Source organism: Ailuropoda melanoleuca, chromosome 6 (genome assembly GCF_002007445.2).
Source record: "Ailuropoda melanoleuca isolate Jingjing chromosome 6, ASM200744v2, whole genome shotgun sequence".
Classification (NCBI taxonomy): Eukaryota; Metazoa; Chordata; class Mammalia; order Carnivora; family Ursidae; genus Ailuropoda; species Ailuropoda melanoleuca.
In genome coordinates, this window is record NC_048223.1 from 89,430,734 (window position 1) to 89,453,322 (window position 22,589).

The 22,589-nt window shown below is 53.3% G+C and overlaps 1 protein-coding gene across 1 annotated transcript in view; it reads left to right on the forward strand.

Annotated features, from left to right (window-relative positions):
- WDFY4 (WDFY family member 4) overlaps positions 1-17,734 on the forward strand; it is a 290,100-nt gene extending 272,366 nt beyond the window's left edge. The window contains exons 55-62 of the mRNA XM_034663601.1: positions 1,083-1,443; positions 2,499-2,683; positions 3,669-3,827; positions 7,914-8,093; positions 10,012-10,194; positions 12,373-12,457; positions 16,092-16,203; positions 17,273-17,734. Coding sequence (XP_034519492.1) covers positions 1,083-1,443; positions 2,499-2,683; positions 3,669-3,827; positions 7,914-8,093; positions 10,012-10,194; positions 12,373-12,457; positions 16,092-16,203; positions 17,273-17,339 — 1,332 coding nt within the window. The 3' untranslated portion in view covers positions 17,340-17,734. The remainder of the gene's footprint in view (positions 1-1,082; positions 1,444-2,498; positions 2,684-3,668; positions 3,828-7,913; positions 8,094-10,011; positions 10,195-12,372; positions 12,458-16,091; positions 16,204-17,272) is intronic.
- The last annotated feature ends 4,855 nt before the right edge of the window (positions 17,735-22,589 follow it).

A 22,589-nucleotide genomic window follows, 5' to 3' on the forward strand; every position in this document is an offset into this window, starting at 1 on the left:
GTAGCCACCCCCATCCAATTGTGTCCTGGTTGATATACTTCATAGTCCTTGTCCACAAGCAAAAAATACTTTCACATCAGTGTGCTCACAGAGTGCGCACAATTTTAAATTCTGAGTTTATTTAATATGTAGCATTTGAGCATTTACAAAAATATTTCTAAGTAATCATCAGAATGAGAATTCTTCCAGTGGTCCCAAATAGAGGCAGGATTCAAATACTCCAGGCCCGTGCACTTGCCATCGAGGGGCTGTGCGTGCTGAGGCTGTGACAGGCCTCTCTAGCCTATGGTGCTTTAGTCATTCTGTGCAAGGAGGGACGTTCTTTATTTAATGCTCATTAAAAGTCACCATTCTGATTTCTGTCTACCTTGCTCACCCACCCAGATTTACTAGGTAGACCAGTATCTGACTGAGGGCTGTCATGGAGCCTAGGCTGCTGTGAGAACCCCTTTCCCCCAACCCACCGGCTGCCTGCAGAGCCTCGCCTCTGCCCCTGTGCCCGGCTGGGGCCAGCTCTCACCCCTCCATTGTGGTACCCAGTGGATGTTTCCATCGAGGAGCATGGGCCCAATGGGCTGGAAAGAACAGCCTCGTTGGGGAGGGGAGGGTGGAGAGCTGGAGCTGGCCTCAGCTGCCCTGTGTGGCAGCCACGAGATTCTGCCAGCAGCATGGCCTTGTACTTCGTGTGTTGCCTGGTTATGCAAAAAGCCTGGCATTAGGGACAATTTGACAGCAGAGATCTAAGAAAAATGAAAATAAAAAAGGCCACTAATGGGGTTTGCCTGTGCTCCTCAGAATGTTTGAACAGATGCCATTAAAGAATTCTGTGTGGATGCCCAGATGGATGCGCCTTCAGAGTGTTCGGAAGGGAAAGGGGGAAATATGGGAAGCAGCTCCAGCAAATGAAGAGAGGCACGTGATCTAGAGAGGAAAGAGGGTCATTCTGACCCCATGATATGAGAGGCAGCTCTGCCAGGGACCAGGGCTCCCCAGCGAGGTCATCCTGTTCCCAGGCAGCGTGGAGACGAGGCATCGAGGAGAGCTGTTTCTGCTGGTTCCGCGCTGTGAGCTGGGGAAAGTAGCTGCCCCTCTCTGAGCCCCAAGCCCCTCATGTGCAGCGTCCCAGGGCTGAACCAGATAGTTCTGTGTATGCTCATCTCAGTGAGGAGCAAACCCGGCTCCGGCAGCACTCAGAGCAGAGGTGCCGCGGTGACTCGCATGGGGACACCGCCGCCGCCTCTGGCCATCTGTCCCTAATGACCCGTGTGGTCTGCGTCTGTCCCCCGTCTCTCCAGCTCTTTACGAAACCCCACCCAGCCAGGAGCGCTGCGGGCAAGCCTTCACCTGGAAAGGATGCCGTCCTGCCTGGGAGCCTGCCCAGCCACCCACAGCCCTTCTTCTACAGCCTGCAGGCGCTGAGACCCTCCCAGGTCACAGTCAAAGGTGACTGCCCCGTCTGCTTCGTTTGGCGCCCTGTCCCAGCGTTGTCCCTTCAGCGACTGTTGTTTTGGAGGTTCAAGAGTACAGACCCTTCAGGGTCTTGGGGTTTGACTTTAGGTGGCTGTGTCTCAAGTCACAGAAGGAATCTGGGAGGCCTCTGCTCTGGAAGTGTCCAGAACCACCTCTGTTAGATCCTGACAGATCACCTGTCTGTATGTCCAAGACACACGTTCCTTTCTTTCTTTCATATATATGTGCACGCGCACACACACACACACACACACCTCTCTCTTTCTCTCTCTTTCCGCACACATGGACACCCCTTCTCACCTCCAAAGCCAAGTGAGGAAGTCCCAGATTTCCCGAGGGAGGGCTGCAGCTTCCGCTTCTTGGTTCCCACCGTCACTTTTGCTCCCAAGCCCCCAGGTGGGCCTGCCCCGCCCCGGGGGCAGACGGCCCAGTGGGAGTTCCAGCCCTGCTGCTTCCTAGAGATACGGTGTGTGTGAAGTCTGATGTCTGTGCCACCTGCAGGCTGCGCAGCTTTGGGGAAATCCCACTACGTGGGCAACATTCTGGAGTTGTGTAAGGAGGATAAGGTCCGGTTTACTGGGGTTTTGCGATGTGTCCTTTTTTCCTTTCAAATCCAAGAAAAGTGTCTTTGGCTTACCCAGCCCTGCTAGATAAGGTGCCTGGGAGGGGCAGGAAGGGCAGAGCCCCCCAAGGCTCCTGTGGCTTTGTGCCATCTGCCCGGACAGCCTCAGCCACTCCTCCCATGACATCAGCCCTTAGAGACACTGAGGACCTGCATGGCCACATGCGAGCTTCATGTATGTATGAAAGCAGGGGAGGAACCGAGGGCCAGAGGACCCAGCTCGGGACCAGGGTCTAACACAGCACCTGGAGTAAGGCCCTTGGGTGACGGCCTTGGCGAGCAAGAGGGTCCTGCCCAGGTTGTGCTTTGCCAAGTCTGGGTCACCTGCCACGGCTCTTCTCTGGGCCCAGTGATAGGGGATGTGGTCCTTTGGTGTATAAGCTCCACCGTACTAACTGGGGGGCAGATATGTACCTTTTCTCTCTAGGCTCGGAATCCCCCAAAGGAGCCATTGGCCACATCGTCCCTACCGAGAAGACCATCCTGGCCGTGGAGAAGAACAAGGTGCTGCTGCCCCCTCTCTGGAATAGGACCTTCAGCTGGGGCTTTGACGACTGCAGCTGCTGCCTGGGGAACTATGGCTCCGACAAGGTGGGTGGGCATGGGGCGCAGGGCCGGGCTTTGGGGTGCAGGACAGGTGCAGGGCCTTGGCCACCATCTGGGGGGGCAGAGGTGGTTCGAAGATGGGCCAGCCCAAAGCAGGTACAGTTGCCCACACCCTACTGCCCCCATGTGGCTGTGCCCCCTGCCTGGGAGGGAGAGGGTTTGTACAGCTGGGCTCAGGGCCCTCGTGGGCCAAGCCTCCAACCCGTGTTCCAAGGAGCAGAGCTTACAAGTTCTCAGTGCACGCTGTCACCTCAGAGCAGTCTCTGCCACCAGCTGGATACTCGGCTGCATGGAGGCCACTCAGACTCTCACTTAGCCTGGGTGGGAAGTCAGGTTCCTCTGGCCCCGGTCATGGCTGAGAGTCAGAGGACAGTCCCTGAGCATTCAGCTGGTGCCAGAAGCCAACCATCTGCTGACCCTTCCTCCACCCTTGACTCCGGCCCTCCAGTGACCTCCCTTCTTGCTGTGGCCCTGGCAGCCTCCCAGGCTCCTTGCCTAGCCCCACTCCCCTCCCACCCTAATTCCCACCACTGATCGATCACATGGCATGAGCTCCCTGCCCACCAAGCTCTCTCTCCCCACACCCAGCCTGCCCTACCACTTCAGGAGGAAACCAGAAACCAGTCCCAGATGTCAGCCCCTCCTGAAAGCTGTTTCTGACCTCCTCAGGCTGTCGTTGGCCTCCTGGGGCTCACTGTGCTCCCAAGGGATTTTCACAATGTCCCCATGACTGCCTGCTCACTTGTCTCTCCCCTCTCCCTAGAGTATGAGCTCCCTGGCGATAGCCTTGCACTGCCTGGATTTTGTCACCAGAGCCAGCCTCTCGAACAAGTGACATGTCCCCCAGTTCCCATGGCACACAGGCAGGCCAGCAGTCTCCAGACCTGCCTCTGTCCCTCTGTCACCCTGTCCCGACTCCCAGCCCTGTGCTGGCCGGGGCACCCGTGCTCATCCCACTCGTCTCCTCTAGATTCTAATGACGTTCGAGAACTTGGCTGCCTGGGGCCGCTGTCTGTGTACCGTGTGCCCAGCCCCCACAATGATCATCACCTCCGGGGCCAGCGCTGTGGTGTGTGTGTGGGAGCTCAGCATAGCCAAAGGCCGCCCAAGAAGCCTGCATCTCAAGCAGGTATGGAGCCTCAGGTGGGGACGGCGCCTGGGGTGGGTGCGGTGGCCGAGTGTGGTCTCCCTGCGTGCCGAACGCCCTGCCTCCCTCAGGAGCAGAGAACACCTGAGGCGCTGGGGACAGCACATGGCTCTGGGCCATGAGAGGGCCACGGTTTCAGGGCCACGGTGGATTTGACAAGCCCACAGGGCGGGGGCCTCGGTGGGAGACGCCGCTTGCGCCGCAGAGCCAGTGAAACCAGTTTCCTTGCGCTAGAGAACGCTTTCAACCATGTGCTGGGGACACTTTAATGCCGACAGCCTCATCTTACCTTCTCAACAGCACTGTCAAATAGGTACGATTATCATCTTTACTGGTGAAAAAACCAGTTGCGAGGAAGAGACTCACGCTAGAGGCAGAAATGGAGAGGCTGTTTCAGAGCAGAAGCGGTTGTGCAGGAGTCGAGCGAAAGCAGGGGGCAGCGGACTCATTCTGGTCCTGTGGCAGGAACCGCCGCTGCCCTGATACCAAGCAGAGTGTCCTTACAGCTTACTTACACTCCGTACATTCATTTCACTCTCGTAAAGCAGGCACTGCCACTCCCACGTTCGCAGGAGACCGATGCTCAGGAAAAGCGAGTTTGCCTTTTAATCTAGGTCGATCTAACTCAAAACCCCCGCTTCCTGCCTGTGCACCCTTGAACTTGCCTGAGAGTACCACAGGGTAGCCTCAGCTCTAAAGTGCCACTTATTTTTACATCTGTTTTGTAGTTGGCCATATAGACCCAAGATAACGAAAACACAAATGAATCCTGCAAAACTCACGATGGGCCAGATTTCCTAAACTGAACATGTTTCATGGGAACTGATGCTGGGTTTCCCTGGATGCCCCTCAAGCTACCCCCCAGTGCGTGGGCAGTCCACAGTGGGCTCTCAGTGAACCTCAAGTGAGGTGAAGGAACGAATCCATCAGTGCTGAGGGGGCTGTGAATCCTGGGGAGCAGGGGCGCCTTGCCTTTTCACGTGTTCATGTCATTCTGGGTTTCCCTGCTCCCTTCCACGAACTGCGGTCAGGGGGCTGAGTTCTTATTCCAGGCCTGAGTGAAGAGACCGTGCTTTACTCTGTGACACATCCCCCTCCTCAGGCCCCACCCTGGGGACAGCTGGAGACCCAGCCTGACTGCGGAGCTGGCCAGCCAGGGGGAGTCAGGGAAGCGGCCTCCGCCGGCTGCTCCAAGGTCCCTTTTAGAAAGGAAGATGATCTGTAAAAGCCCCGGTATTGACAGCATAAAAATGTCCTTCATCATCCTCTCCTAGCTATAAATCAAGAGGAAAAGGGATGGGGAATCCCACAAGCTCTTTTTTCCTAGGCAAAATAAAATACTTTTGCATTTACCGATAGCGGCTGACATGGCCTTGGGGATCCCCCAGACCACCAACTGCTCAGCGAGGTCATCTGTCCCCGACTGGTTGACAAAATCATCATTAGTTTCATAAGCAGTTTTTTTTTAAGTGTTTTATTTTTTAAAGATATTACAACATTAAAGACAAATTTCAAATTCACTTCAAATTTGAACAATTCTCTCTAATCCCTATAAAAGTTTTCATTGTTGCATACTGCCATCCCCAGATATACATATTTATACTATTCTGATCATTGTGTAATTATGTTTATTCTATTTTTGCCCAGCCTATCAAATTGTTTCTGCTTTTCCACAGTCTCTATAATTTACATTTCAATTGTTCCATATTATTCCATTTCCATAAAATTACATTTCAATTGTTTTGTTATGTCAGTGCGCCACAGTTTAATAAACCATTTCTTCTACAACTAGACAATTACATTACTTCCAAATTTTAACTATTTTAAATAGTGCTGCAGAAAACAACTTATATAGATTGCTGTTTGCTTCTGATTAATTGTTTCCTTAAAATAAATTTCCAGAAGTTAAATTACCAAGCAGGGACATAATGTTTTATCTACAGTGGCTCCGGAGCTTTACGGCCCCGACGAGTCAGTGCGCCCAAGTCACCACAGGTGGCCAGCAGGAGCACTGATTTCCAGAGCCTTTTAGTTTATTTATTTTTTGCTACTTTAGTTAGGTATGATGACATCATGAAGTTATTTTAATCGCCCGTGCAGACAGGTCGTGCACCAGTCCCCTCCCCTCTGCCCCTTTATTCTGGTTTCACTTCCTGTGGTCTCCGTTACCTGCGGTCACCCACGACCCAGAAGCAGATGTCCTCCTTTTGACTCCATGTCAGAAGGTCAGCAGTAGAGTGACACCACATCACGGTGCCTATGCCATTCCCCTTGTGTCATCTCATCAACTCACATCATCACCGGAAGGGTGAGTACGGTGTCCAATAAGATATTTCGAGACGGAAAGGTCACATTCACATAACTTTTGTTACAGTATATTGTTATAACTATTCTGTTTTGTTATTAGTTACTGCTATTAATCTGTTACTGTGCCTAATTCGTAAGGTAAATTTTGTCATAGTTACGTATGTATAGGAGAAAAAACACAGTAGACACAGGGGTTGGTACTTTCTGCTGTTTCAGGCACCTGCTGAGGGTCTTGGAGCATGTCCCCCATGGAGAAGGGGGGACTACCGCGTTCTGAGAAAACAAAAGAGGCAGTAGAGAACACATTGAAATCCGGTGTCCTCCTTCGCTGATTCCCCCAGCCTTTCCCGATGGGGCGGGCTAAGTGCTCACAGTGCCGCGGGCTTGGCTCCATTAATGGGCAGCACGCGTGTAGGCACTTGGGCTCAGAGCTTCGCCTTCTGAATCCCCAGCCCTGACTGCAGGGTCCCCTGGTTTACACACTTTGGAGTCGCCATCTCCCCTGCGGTCAGAACTTAGACATCAGAGCTCTGGTCAAAGCCTCTGCTTTTCTCTTCCTTTAGACAGTTTCCGGTTTCCTAAGATGACCCAAAGTGTCTTCTGTGGGTCACGTCCAGAACCTTGCCAGCATCGTCTGGTTGGTGCCACATTAGGGTCTGTTAGAAAAAAACAGGAATCCCTGGCTGAACTTCTAATTGCTGGGACCAGGCAAAGTGACAGCTTTGAAAAATGCTGCTCAGCCTCCTTGACCCAATGAGGAAGCCGTCATCTGCCCTGAGGGTGGAGGTTTGCCACGAGCTAAGCCAGGGTGGTCACGATTCAGAAGGCCACCTCCGCACTTCTCTGGCTGACTCCAAAGGACAGCAGCACATGCGCACACGGGAGCCCTCAGATCATGCTTACCTGGCAGCTTCTGGGACAGTTGTGACGGAAACCACACTGTTGCCCGCAGCAGTGGGCCTGGGGGTGTCAGGCCACCGCAGCCCCTCTGGCACACGTCCCCAGGGAGCAAGGCCTCTGGCCCTATCTGGATATGTGGGCATCTGTGAACCAGGCCAGACCCAGCACAGGCCAACCTGAGGGCCAAGACCAAGGCCCTGAGTCACCTGCTGCCATGTGGCCAGACAGGCTATGAACCCAGACCCATCGTACGTGTTTTAACTGTGACCCGACCTCCCTGCCTTCTTCCCATTTTAGTGGGCAGATGCATACTTGTTTCTGAGGCTCCCTTGGTGTAATGCTCAAACCTGAGCATGCCCAAAAATTCCCTGGAGGACTTGTGAAAACCCATGTTTTGGGGCCCAACCCCAGAGTTTCTGATTCAGCAGGTCTTCGATAGGTCCCAAGGATTTGTATTTCTAACATGTTCCCAGACGATGCTCACACACCTGGTTGTAACGGCACACTTTGCGAATCAGGACCCTTGCATGTGACTAGCTGCAAGACAGTGCAGGGGGCACACGGCAAGAGGGCGCTGCTGGCCTCTGTTTTGGTTATCGTAAATGGACTGCAGACCCACCCAGGCCGGGCCTCAACTCCCAGAGATGGATGGAACTGAGAGGCCAGCGTGGACACATGCACACACAAACACACACACACACACACACGTGCACACATATCACAGACTTTGGAATCACAGACTTACTCTGAATCTCTGTTTCCTCTTCTGGGCCCAACAGTGAAAGAGAGGGCAGGATTTCTCCCCAGGTAGCTGGATAGAGGTTCCCCCTCCTAACCTGTGGGTCTGCCTCTTGTTTCCAGGCCTTGTATGGACACACCCAGGCTGTCACATGCCTGGCAGCATCAGTCGCCTTCAGCCTCCTGGTGAGTGGCTCCCAAGACTGTACCTGCATCCTGTGGGACCTGGACCACCTCACCCACGTGGCCCGCCTGCCTACCCACCGAGAGGGCATCTCTGCCCTTGCCATCAGTGACGTCTCGGTAAGGCCCTGCCTTCTCCATGTCTGGGAGCCCACCTGGCAGCACAGTGCAGTGCCCCAAGAGAAAACCCAGGGGCAAAGAGAGGCTGACCACCCAAGAATGTGGAGGGGCTCCCGAATGTGTGGACTGTTCTTTACCCAGGCAGAGTGGAGCCATCAACGTGCAGCATCTGGGTCTAGATTTTGTTTTTTTCCTTTTTTATTTTTCTCCCTCAGGGTGGTGGGGGTGGTGGGAAGTGCCTGTTCTGGCACAGGCATGGAGTTGGCTTTGGTAAGAGCTCTGCTGGGCTTGACTGACTGATTCAGCTCACTGACTGCAAATCATTGTTAACTCAGCAGGTGCTTCTGGTCTCCATGGCAGGAAGCACTTCTGCTTGTCCCTCCATGCTGGCTACCATAGATGAGCCTGTCAGGAACATGTGTGTGTTTGAGAGAGACAGAGAGAAGAGAGAGAGTTAGAGAAATAGATATCTAAATCTCAGTGTGGAGTTTCTCCTAGGCTGGAATCCCCATCGTAGGGCACAGGGTTCCCTGAGGATTCAAAGCCTCTTCAACTGCTCGCAGAAAACCCCAGGAGTCCAGTGCATGGACAGAATGGGCAAAGGGATTATAGAAGGGGGGGAGATGCTCAAGAAGGCTCCTGGTACCAACTTTGGTCAAAAGTGGTCTCCAGGTAGGCCTGAAATGAGGATGACTGTTACATGGGCAGATAGAGGATGGATGGATGGATGGATGGATGGATGGATGGATGGATGATAGGTGGATAGATGGGTAGGTGGATGGATGGGAAGATTGAAGGATGAATAGGAAGATGGATGGCGGGTGGGTGGATGGATGGATGAATAGGTATGTGGGTGGTTGGAAATTTCGGTGAATTAGTGGGTGGATAGGTAGATGGACAGATAGAGAGTGGATGGGTGGATGAATAGATGAATGGATGGTGGGTGAATGAATGAACTGGGGGATGTATTGGGTAAGGAACCAAGCCCTGATCTGAGAGAGCATAAAACCCACAAAGAATAATGTCCTCAGTCCTCAGAGAAGACTTACATCAGGACAACTTGTTGACTTCAACTTGTCCTGAAACCAGTTGAGCTCACCAATTGATTGCCTGCTGGGCCCAGTGCTGGGTGCTGGGCAGAGATGTATCAAACATGGTCCTTGGCCTCAAGCACACTCTATACCAAACAATTCAGGAAAGGACATGATGGAGCCCAGTCTAGAGGCTACGGAAGGGCACTGGGTTCCCTACATCCCTTTTGTGGTTAGGGCAAGACTCAAAGACTCAAAGACTCAATGGCTCCAACTGGTTTTATGAGACCTCAGTGACAGTGACCACTACACCATTGGCTATAATATAGACAAGGACATGAGAAGAAAGCTCCGGACATAAACATTACAGGAGATTCAATGGGGACATTTTTCCTCAGAAATTCCCTTCAGAGGGACGTTGTCCAATTTTATGAGCTATATGCAATCATTCAGACCTCTGTCCTTGCCCTCCATCAGGTGATATCCAAATTTTCTTGGGTATACGGCTGGCCAGCCAGGTATAGGTCCCATGTCCAGAGCCAGGGGCAGTCTCCAAGCTGGATCTTCTATGCCAGTCAGTATATGGTCAGGGAAAGGGCTGTGGGAGGACCCCAATGGGTGAGCCAGTCAGCTTGTGTCAGGGAAAGCGTATCCAAACACATGGTTGCAATAGGAAAATAGCCAGGAGTTTGCTGTATATGAAAACACAAGAGACCTATGGGTCATCTGGGAAGAAGCGGGTGTCTTAGAAGGTCTTGGATTACCGTGGTTAGTCTTCAGAAGATAGCAGGGTAAGGGTGCATGGGTGTAAACTCTGGCTGAGCAAGTGGAAGATGGGCAGGAAGTGACCTCAGCATGGGGAGTAAAGCCGGCTCTCGCTGCTGCAGGGCACCATTGTCTCCTGTGCGGGAGCCCACTTATCTCTGTGGAATGTCAACGGACAGCCCCTGGCCAGCATCACCACTGCCTGGGGCCCTGAAGGAGCCATAACCTGCTGCTGCGTGATGGAGGGGCCAGCATGGGACACAAACCATGTCATCATCACTGGGAGTCAAGACGGCATGGTTCGGGTAGGTGTGTCTTGGGCAGAATGAAAGCATCGTACAAGAAAGTGTTTTTCTTTGTTTTGCTCACTTCCTCCAAGAGTCTAAATCTGTAGGCTGCATTTGAAACCAGGTGGCATGCCAGACCAGGTCTCCACAGCAAGTGAGGACAAAGGCAAGTCTCACGCCAGGCATAAAGTAAATAAATACATACATACATACATACATACATACATACATAAAATTATATGTATAATTTTATATACACATACACTAATGTAATGAAATAAACACTTACTATCACAAGGTGTAAAACCTGAATGGTCAAATGCACAAGAACATACCCCAGTCCTGAAAAGAAATATTTGGGCCATCCATTCACACACTTGCCCATCCATCTGTCCACCCACTAATCCAACCAGCTGTTTATCTCTATACTTATTCATCCATCCATCCATCCACCCACCCATCCTTCCATCCATTTATTTTTCCATCTGCCCATCCATTCATCCATCTACCTCTCCATCTATTCATCCATCCACCCAATAATACAACTATCTACATACCCAACTATTTATCTCTTTTCCTTCCTTCCTTCCTTCCTTCCTTCCTTCCTTCCTATCCTTCTATCCAATGATCTGTCCTTCCATATATCCATCCATTTACCCATGAATCCATCTATCCACCCACATATTTGTTCATCTATCCATGTATCCATCCCCTAACTCTGGCTCTGTGCCAAATTCTTCATACGCACCATAGGGGTCACAGAAATTAATGGCAATAGGCCCTTACCCTCAAGATACTCATATCCTAGACGACGAGACAAACAGAAAATGCACGTATGCAGTGCATGCTATGACCAGGATAATCAAAGACTGCCATGGATCCTCTGAGGAAGGCCACGGCGAGGGAAAGCATCAAGAAACCAGGAAGAGAAGGAAACAAACACTGAGGTGTGAGGATTAGCACAGGAAGAACAAGGTAATTTTTCTGAGACTGGCAGGAGAGATGAAGGAATAAGTAAAGATAAGGAATAACTCAGAGGCTTACTCAAGAAACTGTCAATCAAAATCCACAGTTTATGAAAGGAAATGTCAACTGAATGCCACAAGATATTCAAGAAAAGGCCCATTGAATTCTATAGATATTTATGAAAGCTTGCTGTGTGCCAGCATGGCTACAACTTGGCCTTGCCTTCCAGATGTCCAGGCCCCCAGTCTCAGAAGAAGCAGCAGATGATACCTGCAGAATGAATATGTGGGGAGGGTCCCAGGGAGACTGGATTTATTTCTAACAGAGAGACACGAGAGGGGGTGGCAGTGTAGCTGAGTCCCGAGGAGGAGGAAAGGTCACAGCATACGGAGAGGCTGGGCAGGCCGAGAGGCCAGTGTGTGTGGATAAGAGACAAGACTGAGGAGGGCCCCTTAAGAAGCCCGACCTGCGGCTCTGAGGGGCATGTAGTCTCTGCAGGGAGCAGGGCATCCTGGGCTAGCCAGAACAGGAGGGGTCAGCGAGGCCTGGGCTTGGTGGGGTGTGGTCCACGCTCTGGGTCAGTCAGAGGAGCCCGGCCTGCCCGGGAAGCAGGTGCATTTCTTTCAAAGGCCCCCCCGTGATGAGTGGGACTCTCTCATACACTCAGCACTCATTTATCCGGGATGGTAACTGAGCTCCTGCGATGGCCCGGCGCTCGGCTAGGCCTGGTGTGGAGATCACGGAAGCTTTAAGAGAAGGCTGGTCCTTGTCCTTTGGCTACGGAACGTCCGGACTCAGCAAGTGAGAAGCTGTAGGTGGTCAGCCTGAGGACACTCCCAGGAGGGCTTGCGACCAAGAGCCAGACACAGAGGATGGGAGGCCTGGCTGCTGAGTGATGAGGGAGGCCTCCAGGGATGGCGGCAGTGGGATGTGAGGGCATTCGCTGAGTAAAATGACAGTAAGCTAGCTGCTGAGTGTCACCCCTACCGCTAAGAGGTGGAGGGCAGGTGCGCTGCGGTCATAGGAGGGCAGAGCGAACCCATCCAAGCTGCGACTGTGCTGGGCCGAAGCGTCAGTAAGCTTTCCCAGAGAATCCATGAGTGCTGGAGGTGAAAGGGCACCATGCTCCCACCCCTTCCCTCAGAGTCCCTTGGATGTGAGAGAATGGGTGGGCCCGAGGCTCCAGATGGGATCATCTCCCCAGCCACGCCTTTTCTCTTTTCTGGACAGATTTGGAGGACTGAGGACATGAAGACGTCTGTTCCTGGGCTAGCAACACCAGAGGAGCCCTCAGCTCCACCTCCAAGCCCTAGAGGTACCTGCCCTGCTGGGGGGGGGGTGCCCTTGCCTTGCTCACTCTTTCCTCTCCTCTGCCCTCCAGAGCTCCATTCAGGCCTACAGAGCCCAGGGAAGGGGGACAGAGCACAGTTTATTGCAAGCCTTTAGTGGGATGTGAAGCATCATGGAGAAGTCCTGTTGCATCCTGGCCCCATCATGCTGGGACCAGTGAGCTCTGGGCTGCTCCTTGGACATGTGAGCAGTGGTGATGGCGATTGTCAGGAGCTCCTGAGCTTCAGAATGGGGAGGGAGGGGCACGCCTTGCAGAACTTGGTTTGATGTTCTCCGTCTGCCTGGATGACTCTTCAATGCCAAACGTCTCAGCCTAGAACCTGGGTCCAAATACCTACTTGCTTAGACAGCCAGGCTACAGACAGGAGCAAGCAGGGCTCAGGGAGGGGCCTTGCCCTATGCCTGGGGAGAGGAAGTGATTCCACAGTGTCCAAGCCTGCCCTCTGGAGCCTGGCTCCACCCACCCAACCCCACGGCAAGCTCCTCAAAGAGGGTCTGGGATCCTCTGCATCAGCAGCGCCCGGGAGTCTTATTAAATATATAGATCTGGCTCCTGTTCTTGCCTTCAGCCCCAGCAAACAATTGGGGTTGTTAGAGTTTCCATATCCAACAGGTGCCCAGGTAAGTGTGGTGTGCGCCGAAGTAAGAGAACAACTATTCCAGAACCCTCTTTGGGTTGTGGCGGATGGGACTGAAGTAGGAAAATCTGTTCTCTCTCCTGCCATCACGGCCACTGGTGCCACCACCAGCGTGGCCACCATGGCAGAACTCGGAGGGAGAGGGCTGACCAGGAGCGGCTTCCCTGGTGCGCACTTGTCACGCATTCTCTTATTTGTCACGGCAACCGTGCGAGGTAGATTTTACTATGACACCCCTGTGAAGGAGAAGGAAACTGAAGGCCAGAGAGGCTTAGTAACTCGCCCAAAGTTGTGTGACTACTATAGTTCTCACTTCTGCCACCAGAGTCGACACAACCAACCTCAGACTACCTTCACACCGCAGACTAACCTCAGCCACACGTACGCCACGCATCACCGTCGACAGCGCCACCCCCGACCACAGGCACGGAGCTCACCATCAAAGCCATCACCTCCTTCTCTTCCACCACAGCTGTCTCAGTGGCCCCCACCATTATCTCCTCCAGTGCAGCAAACCTTCTTTCTCAGCTCTATCTTCACTGAAGATTCTGGCCTAGAGCCGAGACATTTTTCCTGGTGTCCACGACAAACGGAAGCATGTTACCATGAAGTGTGAATTCTCCTGTCATCATGAGTCCCTGGTTTACTTACTCTGCATGCCAGGACCCATGATTTTTCATGGGAGAGAATATTCCAGAGTGCTGAGGGCTGCCTTCTGAAAAGAATAGCCATTTTCAGTTAGTTCCTTTCTAGAATGTACTCCACACCTCCTTGAGTCATTAGTCATCCATTTATGGTTCTTTCTTCACACAAGCATACACAGACATCGGATCAGCCCTTGCTAGGTCCCAGGCTCTGCACGGGGAATCTCTTCCTTCAAAATAAGGCCATCCAGGAGCACTTGTCGATAATCCGGGCTGACCCAGAGCAGTGACCTCACAAGGATCTAAAACCACATTCACTTCACGGGTCCCAGTGTCTCGAGGGTCCTTTGGCACTACAAGGAATCAGCCCATCTCGGCAGAAAAAGAAAGATGTGCCGGGCTTATGCATTCTAAGAAACTGACAGCAGTTCTTTGGAGAGCAGGGGCCGGACTTCCTCCCCGATGGCCACCCATGTGGAAGAGAGCTGGCACGGGATCCTTATTCTGCAGCCTGCCATGAGCAAGGCTGTGGTACACCTGCCCGAGAGCGTGCCCGGGCAGGCTGGGCACCACTGCCCATTTCTGAAGCTATGGAGGTCCAGGGAGGAAAAGGTGCATAAACGCATGTCTGAACAAGAATGCTGGGCGGATGGAAAGACAGATGAACAGAGGGCACCTCAGAGACGTTCTGCTTGTTCTGAAAGTGCCAGCGTATTCATGGATTTCTACTCAAGATCAACAGTGATGCTGAGATCATGCTCTTTGGGAATGGGGTCCGGAGCAATGGGAGTGAGAGAAAAAGCAGGAGACAAGGCTCTAGACGTGGCTCTGTCCCCAACAACTTCTCTGTCCCTCAGTTCCCCCGCCCCGTCAGATGGAGATCATCCTAACGTGATAACAGAAAAATAATAGGGCATAGACAAGAGTCTACTCAACAAAAAAATGCAGGTCGTCCTCATGATTTTCACAGGCTTGTGAGAGCCCTCCCCCCTCATATACCGGCTGATGGCATTAGGGAGCTCACAAGACGGTTTCAGGCCGGCAAGGGCCCCCTTAGGCCTAGGTCCACATCCTTCCCCTGCCGTTTGTGCTGAGGGTGCCTGAGGCCACCCCTGTCAAATAGAATTAGGTGCCAGGGTTGTGATCATAGTTCAAGGGAGGGTTCAGGTGAAATGACATGAGGGCACAGACACATTCAGGGAAACCAGGCTGGGCCACAGGACGGAGCCAGCAAGCCCATACGCAGACTTACACACCTAAGCCAGTGGAGGTCTTGCTGTTCTCAAAATACCACTCAAAATGGTTTTGCTGGAAAGCGACAGTATTGGGCATGACTCATAGATATTTGCACACGTGTCCTATGGCGTGCATATCGCTGCATCCCTCAAACATCGTAAGGGGCAAGAGAGGAGATCTTTGAAGATATTAAGGATGCTGCATCTGTGTGCAGATGTAATCTAATTTCTGCCTGGAATTCATTTATTTGTCATTTGAAGCAAGGACCAACCCCGTTGAGCACGATTCATTTTAGGAATCACTGCATAGATCTGGACTCAAACTGGTCCATAAAAAGTGCTCGAGGAAGGCTTGTTGCTTGGACTTTTGCACAAACACAAAATGCACATGCATTTCCCAGTGCACAGGCCTGTGTGTGCACAGAAAAGGCCACCTCGGCACAGCTGGGACAGCGGCATCTTCCCACCCGGCCACCAAGGGACCTCGCGGGGATGTACCCAGCTGATGTCTCTCCATCTCACCCCTCCATGCTGAAGGAATTACTGTCTCTCCCCAAATGCAGTCATTAAAATGAGTGAAGTAACAATCATTGAGTTATATTTTTTGAAAAAACGTTCCCAGCATTTAATTATTGGTTGTGGCGTGAGAGGATTTAGATAAGTTGATAATGCCGACTTTATGTAATTTATTTTTACTAGGCAATTACGGGCTGCATTACATCCTGGCAGCAAGGTATTGTGGGGCATCTTATTAAGCATAAAGCCAGTAAACACTGATGAACAATTTTGCTGAACTAGGCATGCAATTTAGAAAGCAATAATACACAAATCCAATTTGGTACACAATGGATACCGCAGCACGTCAGCACATGTAACTATCACAGCCTGCAAATTAAATTGGGACGGCCCTTTTTGCAACAGCACAGGCCGAGATTAAATATATTTCCCCCTCAATTTAACAAGTTGCTGACCACAAATATAAATGCGTGTGTGTGTGTTTGTGGCCCCGCGTGTGGACGCACACGTGCATGTGTGTGAGGCCACTCGGGGTTTCGAATGATTCTCCTGCATGATGCCCACAGGTCACAGGTGGGAGAAGAATCTTGCCCTGTGTCGAGAGCTGGATGTCAGCCTCGCTCTGACCGGGAAGCCCAGCAAGACCAGCCCTGCGGTGACAGCTCTGGCTGTGTCCAGGTAACCAAGGCCTGTGTTCTTCAGGCCTCCAGCAGGGGGCGCCGGGGTTGCCCCTAGGAAAGTCCCCAAGGCTCTAGGCTCAGGTCTCATGGCCCTGAGAGGTGGCCTCACCGCTACAGTGACCTGGGAGGGCCCACCACGCACAAGAGGCCAACGAGGTGCACCTATAGGGCCCTAGGACATTTTTTTAACACACACATGTTCTTGCTCTCTCTCTCTGTCAAATATCCATGAATTCATGAAGAAATCTAGAAGGTAGAAGTGTATGGCTTGGTAGTGTCATGCTGGAGAGGGACTTCCTTCCTGAGGCCCACTACCAATCGTGACATTTGGTGTGGTGATGATCCTAGGTTACCAAAAAAAAAAAAAAAAAAGCCTTTTGAAAGCTCTAAGCCAATGTAGAGTAGCCAAGTGTCAGACACCACACTTGATAGACATTGTTTAATTCTTCACAATTACCCCATGGCAGTAAGTGGTACTTAACTCTCATTAATCCAAATAAACTAGGAAGTGTAGCCTCAGGAGGCCACGGGCCTTTGAGACCTGTTTCCCTTCTTCCCTTACTGCCCTGGAGTGGGGGCTCAGGTTCCGTGGTGGTAGGAACCACACAGTGTTCTAGAAGCCATGCTGAAGTGAGGTGGGCTAGGCTGGGCCATGGGCAAAGGGACGGAGAGTCCAGAGCCCTAACTCTTTGCAGGAAATCTTGCCATTTGTTTGGCTGGGGTTGGGCGGGGTGGCGGCTGTGTGTTCACAGGACAGCAGGCACACCTGGAGATGCTGGAGGGAAAAGTCTGGGCCTCACCCTGCTCCCTGGAGCCTGGACATCTTGGACTGTCCCCCCATACTCAGGAGGGAGACCACAATCCTCATAGTTCAAAAGTCCCCCTCCCCCAGGTCAAAACATTCTCCAGTTCTCCCCTGCCTCAGATGGAGGCCAGGTGTAGGCCCCACGGGGTCCCAGACTGAAATCCGCCCCCACCCCGTGTCGCAGTTTCCTGAGGGCCAGCTGGGATAAGTGGGACTCACAGGCTTGGCTCTAACAGTCCTGTTTATTCCTTCTCTTCCCAAGAAACCAGACCAAACTCCTGGTCGGCGATGAGAAGGGGAGAATATTCTGCTGGTCTGCGGAAGGGTAGGAAGAAAGAGATGGTGGAGGTCTGGCCGAGCAGCGTGCGTCCTGAGCGGCAGCGGCACCCCACGAATGCGGGCTGATGCAGTGCCTGGGGTGCAGAGGAGTCTCCCCCAAGGAAGGGACTGCTGGACCTCACAGCTGCACACCCTGAGCCACTCCATGGCCTGTGGGACTTCGGCCTTGGATTGTCCAAGGACACGCTCTATAAAAAGGAGAGCACCTGGGAGCCTGTGAGCAATGACCTAGAAACCGTGACTCGCTCACAAGCTGCCCACGAACTCACAAGACTCACCTTTCCAGAGGGCTTATTTCATGGGAAAAAAAATTGGGTCGCTTACTGGAAACTAATGGGAAATATTGGATTGTCTTTATTTTATTAAAACAACTGTTTTCCAGATACCAGAGGGCTTGTGAATATAAAATCACCACACTTTTCCACTCAGGTGTTTGCCTCCCCTACCTAGAAAGCCAGGAAGGCCTCAGGGACGCACAGCCCACTCTCAGAGTGTTTTTCAGGCCCCTCTGTGGAACCGGCTCTCCTGCAGGCTTGTCTGCTGGACAGGGGCTCAGAGGGAGCAAGGGGCCATGCTCAGAAGGCTTACTTCCGTGGCTGAGACACAGGATATGGACATGAGGCCACCCATGTCAGCCCGGGAAATGGGGGAGAGACACCCCTCCAAGGTATGCCTGCCCTGTCTCTGTACCCCACAGCAGGCCTGCACTTGGCAGGCTCTTCCCTGGGCCTGTCCTTATACGAAGGTCAAGACATATGCCTTGAGAGCGAGTGAGGGATGGAGAGGAAGGAGTGATCTATCTGTAAATTTCGAGGGCTTTGCAAAGGGCAAGACGGAGAAGGTGCTTCTGAGGTCCACTGCGCCCCTCCCTGGGTGAGAAGGGCCTGTGTCTGACCCCGGGGCTGGGATCACCCCACCTCCGGCACTGGCTGCGTGCGCTATTAGCAGACAGCCCATTTGCAATCCCCTCGTCAGTCTGGGGCTGCACTGAAGGACCATAAATTGAAGAGCAGAGAGCACCACTCCCCAGGAAGGCCAAGAAGCAGGGTCATAAATATCATGGCGGGGCTGCTGTCATGTTTCAAAACACCATTCATCGCATTTTCCCAGGGCTGAAAGGTCTGCCGGTCCAAAGACTGCCTTGGACTCATTCACTGGACAAATGTTTCCTGAACGCTGTCTTTTGCTTCCCCACATCACCGAGAAAAGGGGGACAGCGTCAGGTCTTATTGTTGGAGTCTCGGGGCTAAGGTATCTGCCAACAAACGTGACTTGGGGTGGAAACGCTAAAGAGAGAGATGCCCTGTGCCCGAGGGTAGACCCCGGGTGATAGTGTGGCTGTCCTAGTCTGCTCGGGCTGCGGGACAAAGTGCTGGGTAACATAAACAGAAAGACTTCTCCCAGTTCTGGGGCCTGGAAGTTCAAGATCAAGGTGGCGGCAGGGTTGGTTTCTGCCGTGGCGTCTCTCCCTGTGTCCTCACCTGGAGTCCCTCTGTGTCTGTCCGTGTCCTAACCTCCTCTTCTTGTAAAGATACCGTCATGTTGGATTAAGGTCCAATCTCATGACCTCATTTTACCTTAATTACCTCTTTAAAGATGTTCTCTCCAAAAACTGTCACATTCTGAGGTCCTAAGGATCAGGACCTCAACCTACGAGTTTGGCTGGGACACAATTCAGCCCAGAAGGAGGTGGCCCTCTGGCAAAGCTGGGAAGGGCGGATATGACTTAGCCGTGTGCGGGTAGAGACTAGGGTGTTGCAGGAAGAGGAGACCGCACAGGCGAGGGCGCAGGGCAGGCCAGGCCGGAGCCAGAAAGAGCAAGCTGCCAAAGAGAGAAGGCCGCGTGGGGGCTGGGAGGAAGAGAGGCTGTGGCCCCGGAGCTGCGGGGGCTGCGGCGAGTGGGGGCTGCGGCGAGCGCGGGCTGGCGGTGGGGCAGGGCCAGCGGGAGTGGGGGGGCCAGGAGTTGGATCCCCAGGGCCCAGCTCCCAGAAGATGCTCCGCGCGTGTTGCTGGCCTACGTGACCGTGCAGATGAATGGATGAGCCGTGGTGTCAGGCACTGCTGAGCTGGGCGTTCTGGGGGTGAGAAACAGCTCTGAGTGACCACAGGCCAGGCAGCAGCCCTGCCCATGGGGGGGGTGGAGCACGTGGGGGGCGATGGGGGCTAAAGGGACTGAAGAAGGTGAGAAGAGACTGGAGGGGACTGGTGAGGCCCAGGATGTGTATGGGGACGGCGTGGGGGAGGCAGCCCCGGCAGGTGGAGCGTCTGTGGGAGCCGGTGGGGGCTATGGGCCCCGCAGGAGCAAGAGGCAGAGGAGGAGCGGAGGAGAAAGGCCCCCATTCGCATGCTCCAGCGGCTGGGTCCGGGGAGACTCTCGTGCGCGCCTGGTGGCAGCCTCTCTCCCCGCTCTACGAAAGCAAGCGAGCCCCATGTGTCCCCAGGGCCTCGGGTGCACCCTCAGGGACCAGCTTTCTGGCACTGGGGGAGGGAAGCCACTGCACACCCAGATCCAGAGGGGTCAGGGACCCCCCCCCCCGGACCCTCACCTCTGACCTGGCCCTGCTGTGGGCCCCGCAGGGTCAGAAGGCGAGTATGCTGGAGGACGGAAGGAGCAGGCCCCGGACGAGCTGAAGAGGGAAGCCCCGGGAGCAGCGGAGGTCCAGAGTAACAGGCTTCTGCTGGCCTTCGTATTGCACCTGCCAGTGGCTGGGGGCCCTGACGGTTTTTGGGGATGGAGGGACGTCCAGGGCAGAGGTGAGGAGCGCCGGCAGATGGGGCTGAGCTACGAGGGTCATATGGGTCCAGGCCCCTGCCGGCACCCCAAATCTAGCAGTGACAAGGGGACCCCAGAGCAGGAGCCCTGCCAAGAAGTCCAGACGTAGCTCGGTATCTGGAGGCTGGACTCTGCGGATGGATCATGAATAAGGCCCAGTTCCCCGGGCCCCAGGCAGACTGAGCCCTTTTCCCAGCATCCCCACTTCCTGCCAACAGCAGCCTCAGTTTCTCTATCTGTAAAATTGGATCCTGGTGCCTACCTAACGGCTTGTCATGAGATGAATGTCGTATCTCTTTATTTTATGGAGGGCTGAAGCAGACAACAGACCGCCTGTCCTGACATGATGCGTCTCTCAATATATCGCTGGTTCAGTCACTCACCAGTATCTTCTCAGCCTGAGCCAAGCCCTGTGCCAGGGTCCTGGGGACAGAGAAGCCTTCTGCCTGTTCCCACAGACGCTCCATGCCTGGACTGGGGCGAGGCACAGAGAGAACCTGACGGGAAGCAAGCTCCTGCGTCCTGAGGCTTCTCAGGCTGGAGCAGTGATGTTCACGCAGGACGGTGTTGCTTCAGGAAGATTCCAGAATGCAAATCCACCTCTCCGTTTCCTGGTCCCTCCTAGAGCAGAAGCCATATCTGCATGTTTACAGTTTCCCAGGCCTTGCTGTTGTGGGTGCCAGACCTACTCGGAGACATTCTGGAATAGACAGTGACAGGACCTGACAGGGATGGAGGTCATTTACCCTCTGCTGCCCACCTTGCAGTCTCAAGACAGGTGGTGGGGGGCTTCCCTGGCTTCTGGGGTCAGGGACCCCCACGTTCCACTCACTTTCACTGGCCCAGCCAGAGACAGTAGCTGGGCCCAGTTCTCACCCAGTTGAGCTCCTCCTCGTGACAACTACTTAAGGACCGTGAGACTGGCTGGCACAGTCAGTTGAGCATCTGACTCCTGGTTTCGGCTCAGGTCATGATCTCTAGATCCTGAGATCGAGCCTCTATCGGGCTCCTCGCTCAGTGGGGAGTCTGCTGGAGATTCTCTTTCCCTCGCCCTCTGCCTCTGCTTCTGCCCCTGCTCTCTCTCTTTCAAAAGAAATAAATAAATCTTAAAAAAACAAAACTGCGAGACCAACCCCCACCCCTCAATCCCATCACTGTGATGACAGAGGGCTCCCACATTCGCATCCTGGGAAAGTTCAGCTCTGTTCACCATTCCAAATAAATGCTGCTTTCCCACCCATTCATCACAGTAATGCTCACCCTAACCTCCTTTGGTTTTCCATCTCCTGTGAGAGGCCAGGGAAGAGAATCCAGCGCAATGGACATCGTCTAATTGCAGAGAGGCAGAGAGGAAAGCAGGGCTTTCCAGTTCAGTCTGCAAAAGTGCAAGACCACGGTGTGCGTCTGAGTCAACCCTCTGGGAGACAACTTTACCCACTGTGGGTCCCAGCAAGGCTCGAGCCATGCCCACCTCTCTATCTGGATAGGCTTGGGCTCACGTGGGACATACTTACCCTAAAAACTATTCATCGCTTATCAGAAGTCCAAATTCAACTGGGGGTCTTGTATTTGTTAAGTCCCAGTGCCATGCTCCATGGACCGCCCAGAGGCAGGGAAGGATGGCGGCCTGCCCAACGACTCCACGGGCCCATAGTACACAGTGCGTGCTAGTGAATTGCTTCTGTGAATTGCTGGAACCTGGTGGAGGGACCACAAGGGGTTCTTTGTGCCACCAGACATGTTTCCTCTGGCCCTCACTCTTGGTGTGCATACCCTGACCTTCTGGTTTTCTTCCTTTGTGCTCTGGACTCCACTTGGGACAGCAGCTGCCTCCCCCAGGCTCAGCCAGCAGCCGGGAGCCAAGTCCTGAGAACCCGGTCACAGGCCTGTAGAGAACTCAGAGATTGGATTTGGCCACATTAGCATGCAGCCGAGCAGGGCACATGTGGGGGGGAATAGACTCTTCATATGAAAATCCTGATGAAATTTGTTTAGCATAAAATCAAATCTCTCTAAGCCAAAATCAGTTTTGCTTTAGTAAATTCTGGGTACATATCACATGTGCCTATCCAGGGTGTGTGTGTGCGTGCGTGCGTGTGTGCGTGTGTGTGCTCACACAAGCGTGTTGTTTCCATTTCATTCTTAGGGCTGCTGCCAGTAGCAGCTTCACAGTCTTTTTAGTAAACAGGATTCTCCAAATTATCTCCTTCCCCCAAATCCCTGGAAGCTCAGAGAACACCGTGTGCCCTGGGCTGAGCCCTCTGCCCGCAAAGCGGCTGATGCAGACGCCCCTTGCCCAAGACCCGCTATTGTCATTTGCCAAAATGATCACCTTACACCCACCACCCTGCCTTGACTCCAGCTCCCCCGGGCCCAGCACGGTGCCCAGCACGCTGCGCAGCCCTGGTCTTCACTCAGGCAGTAGCACTGATGAGACCTCACTGACGGCAGACGATGGCTTACGTTA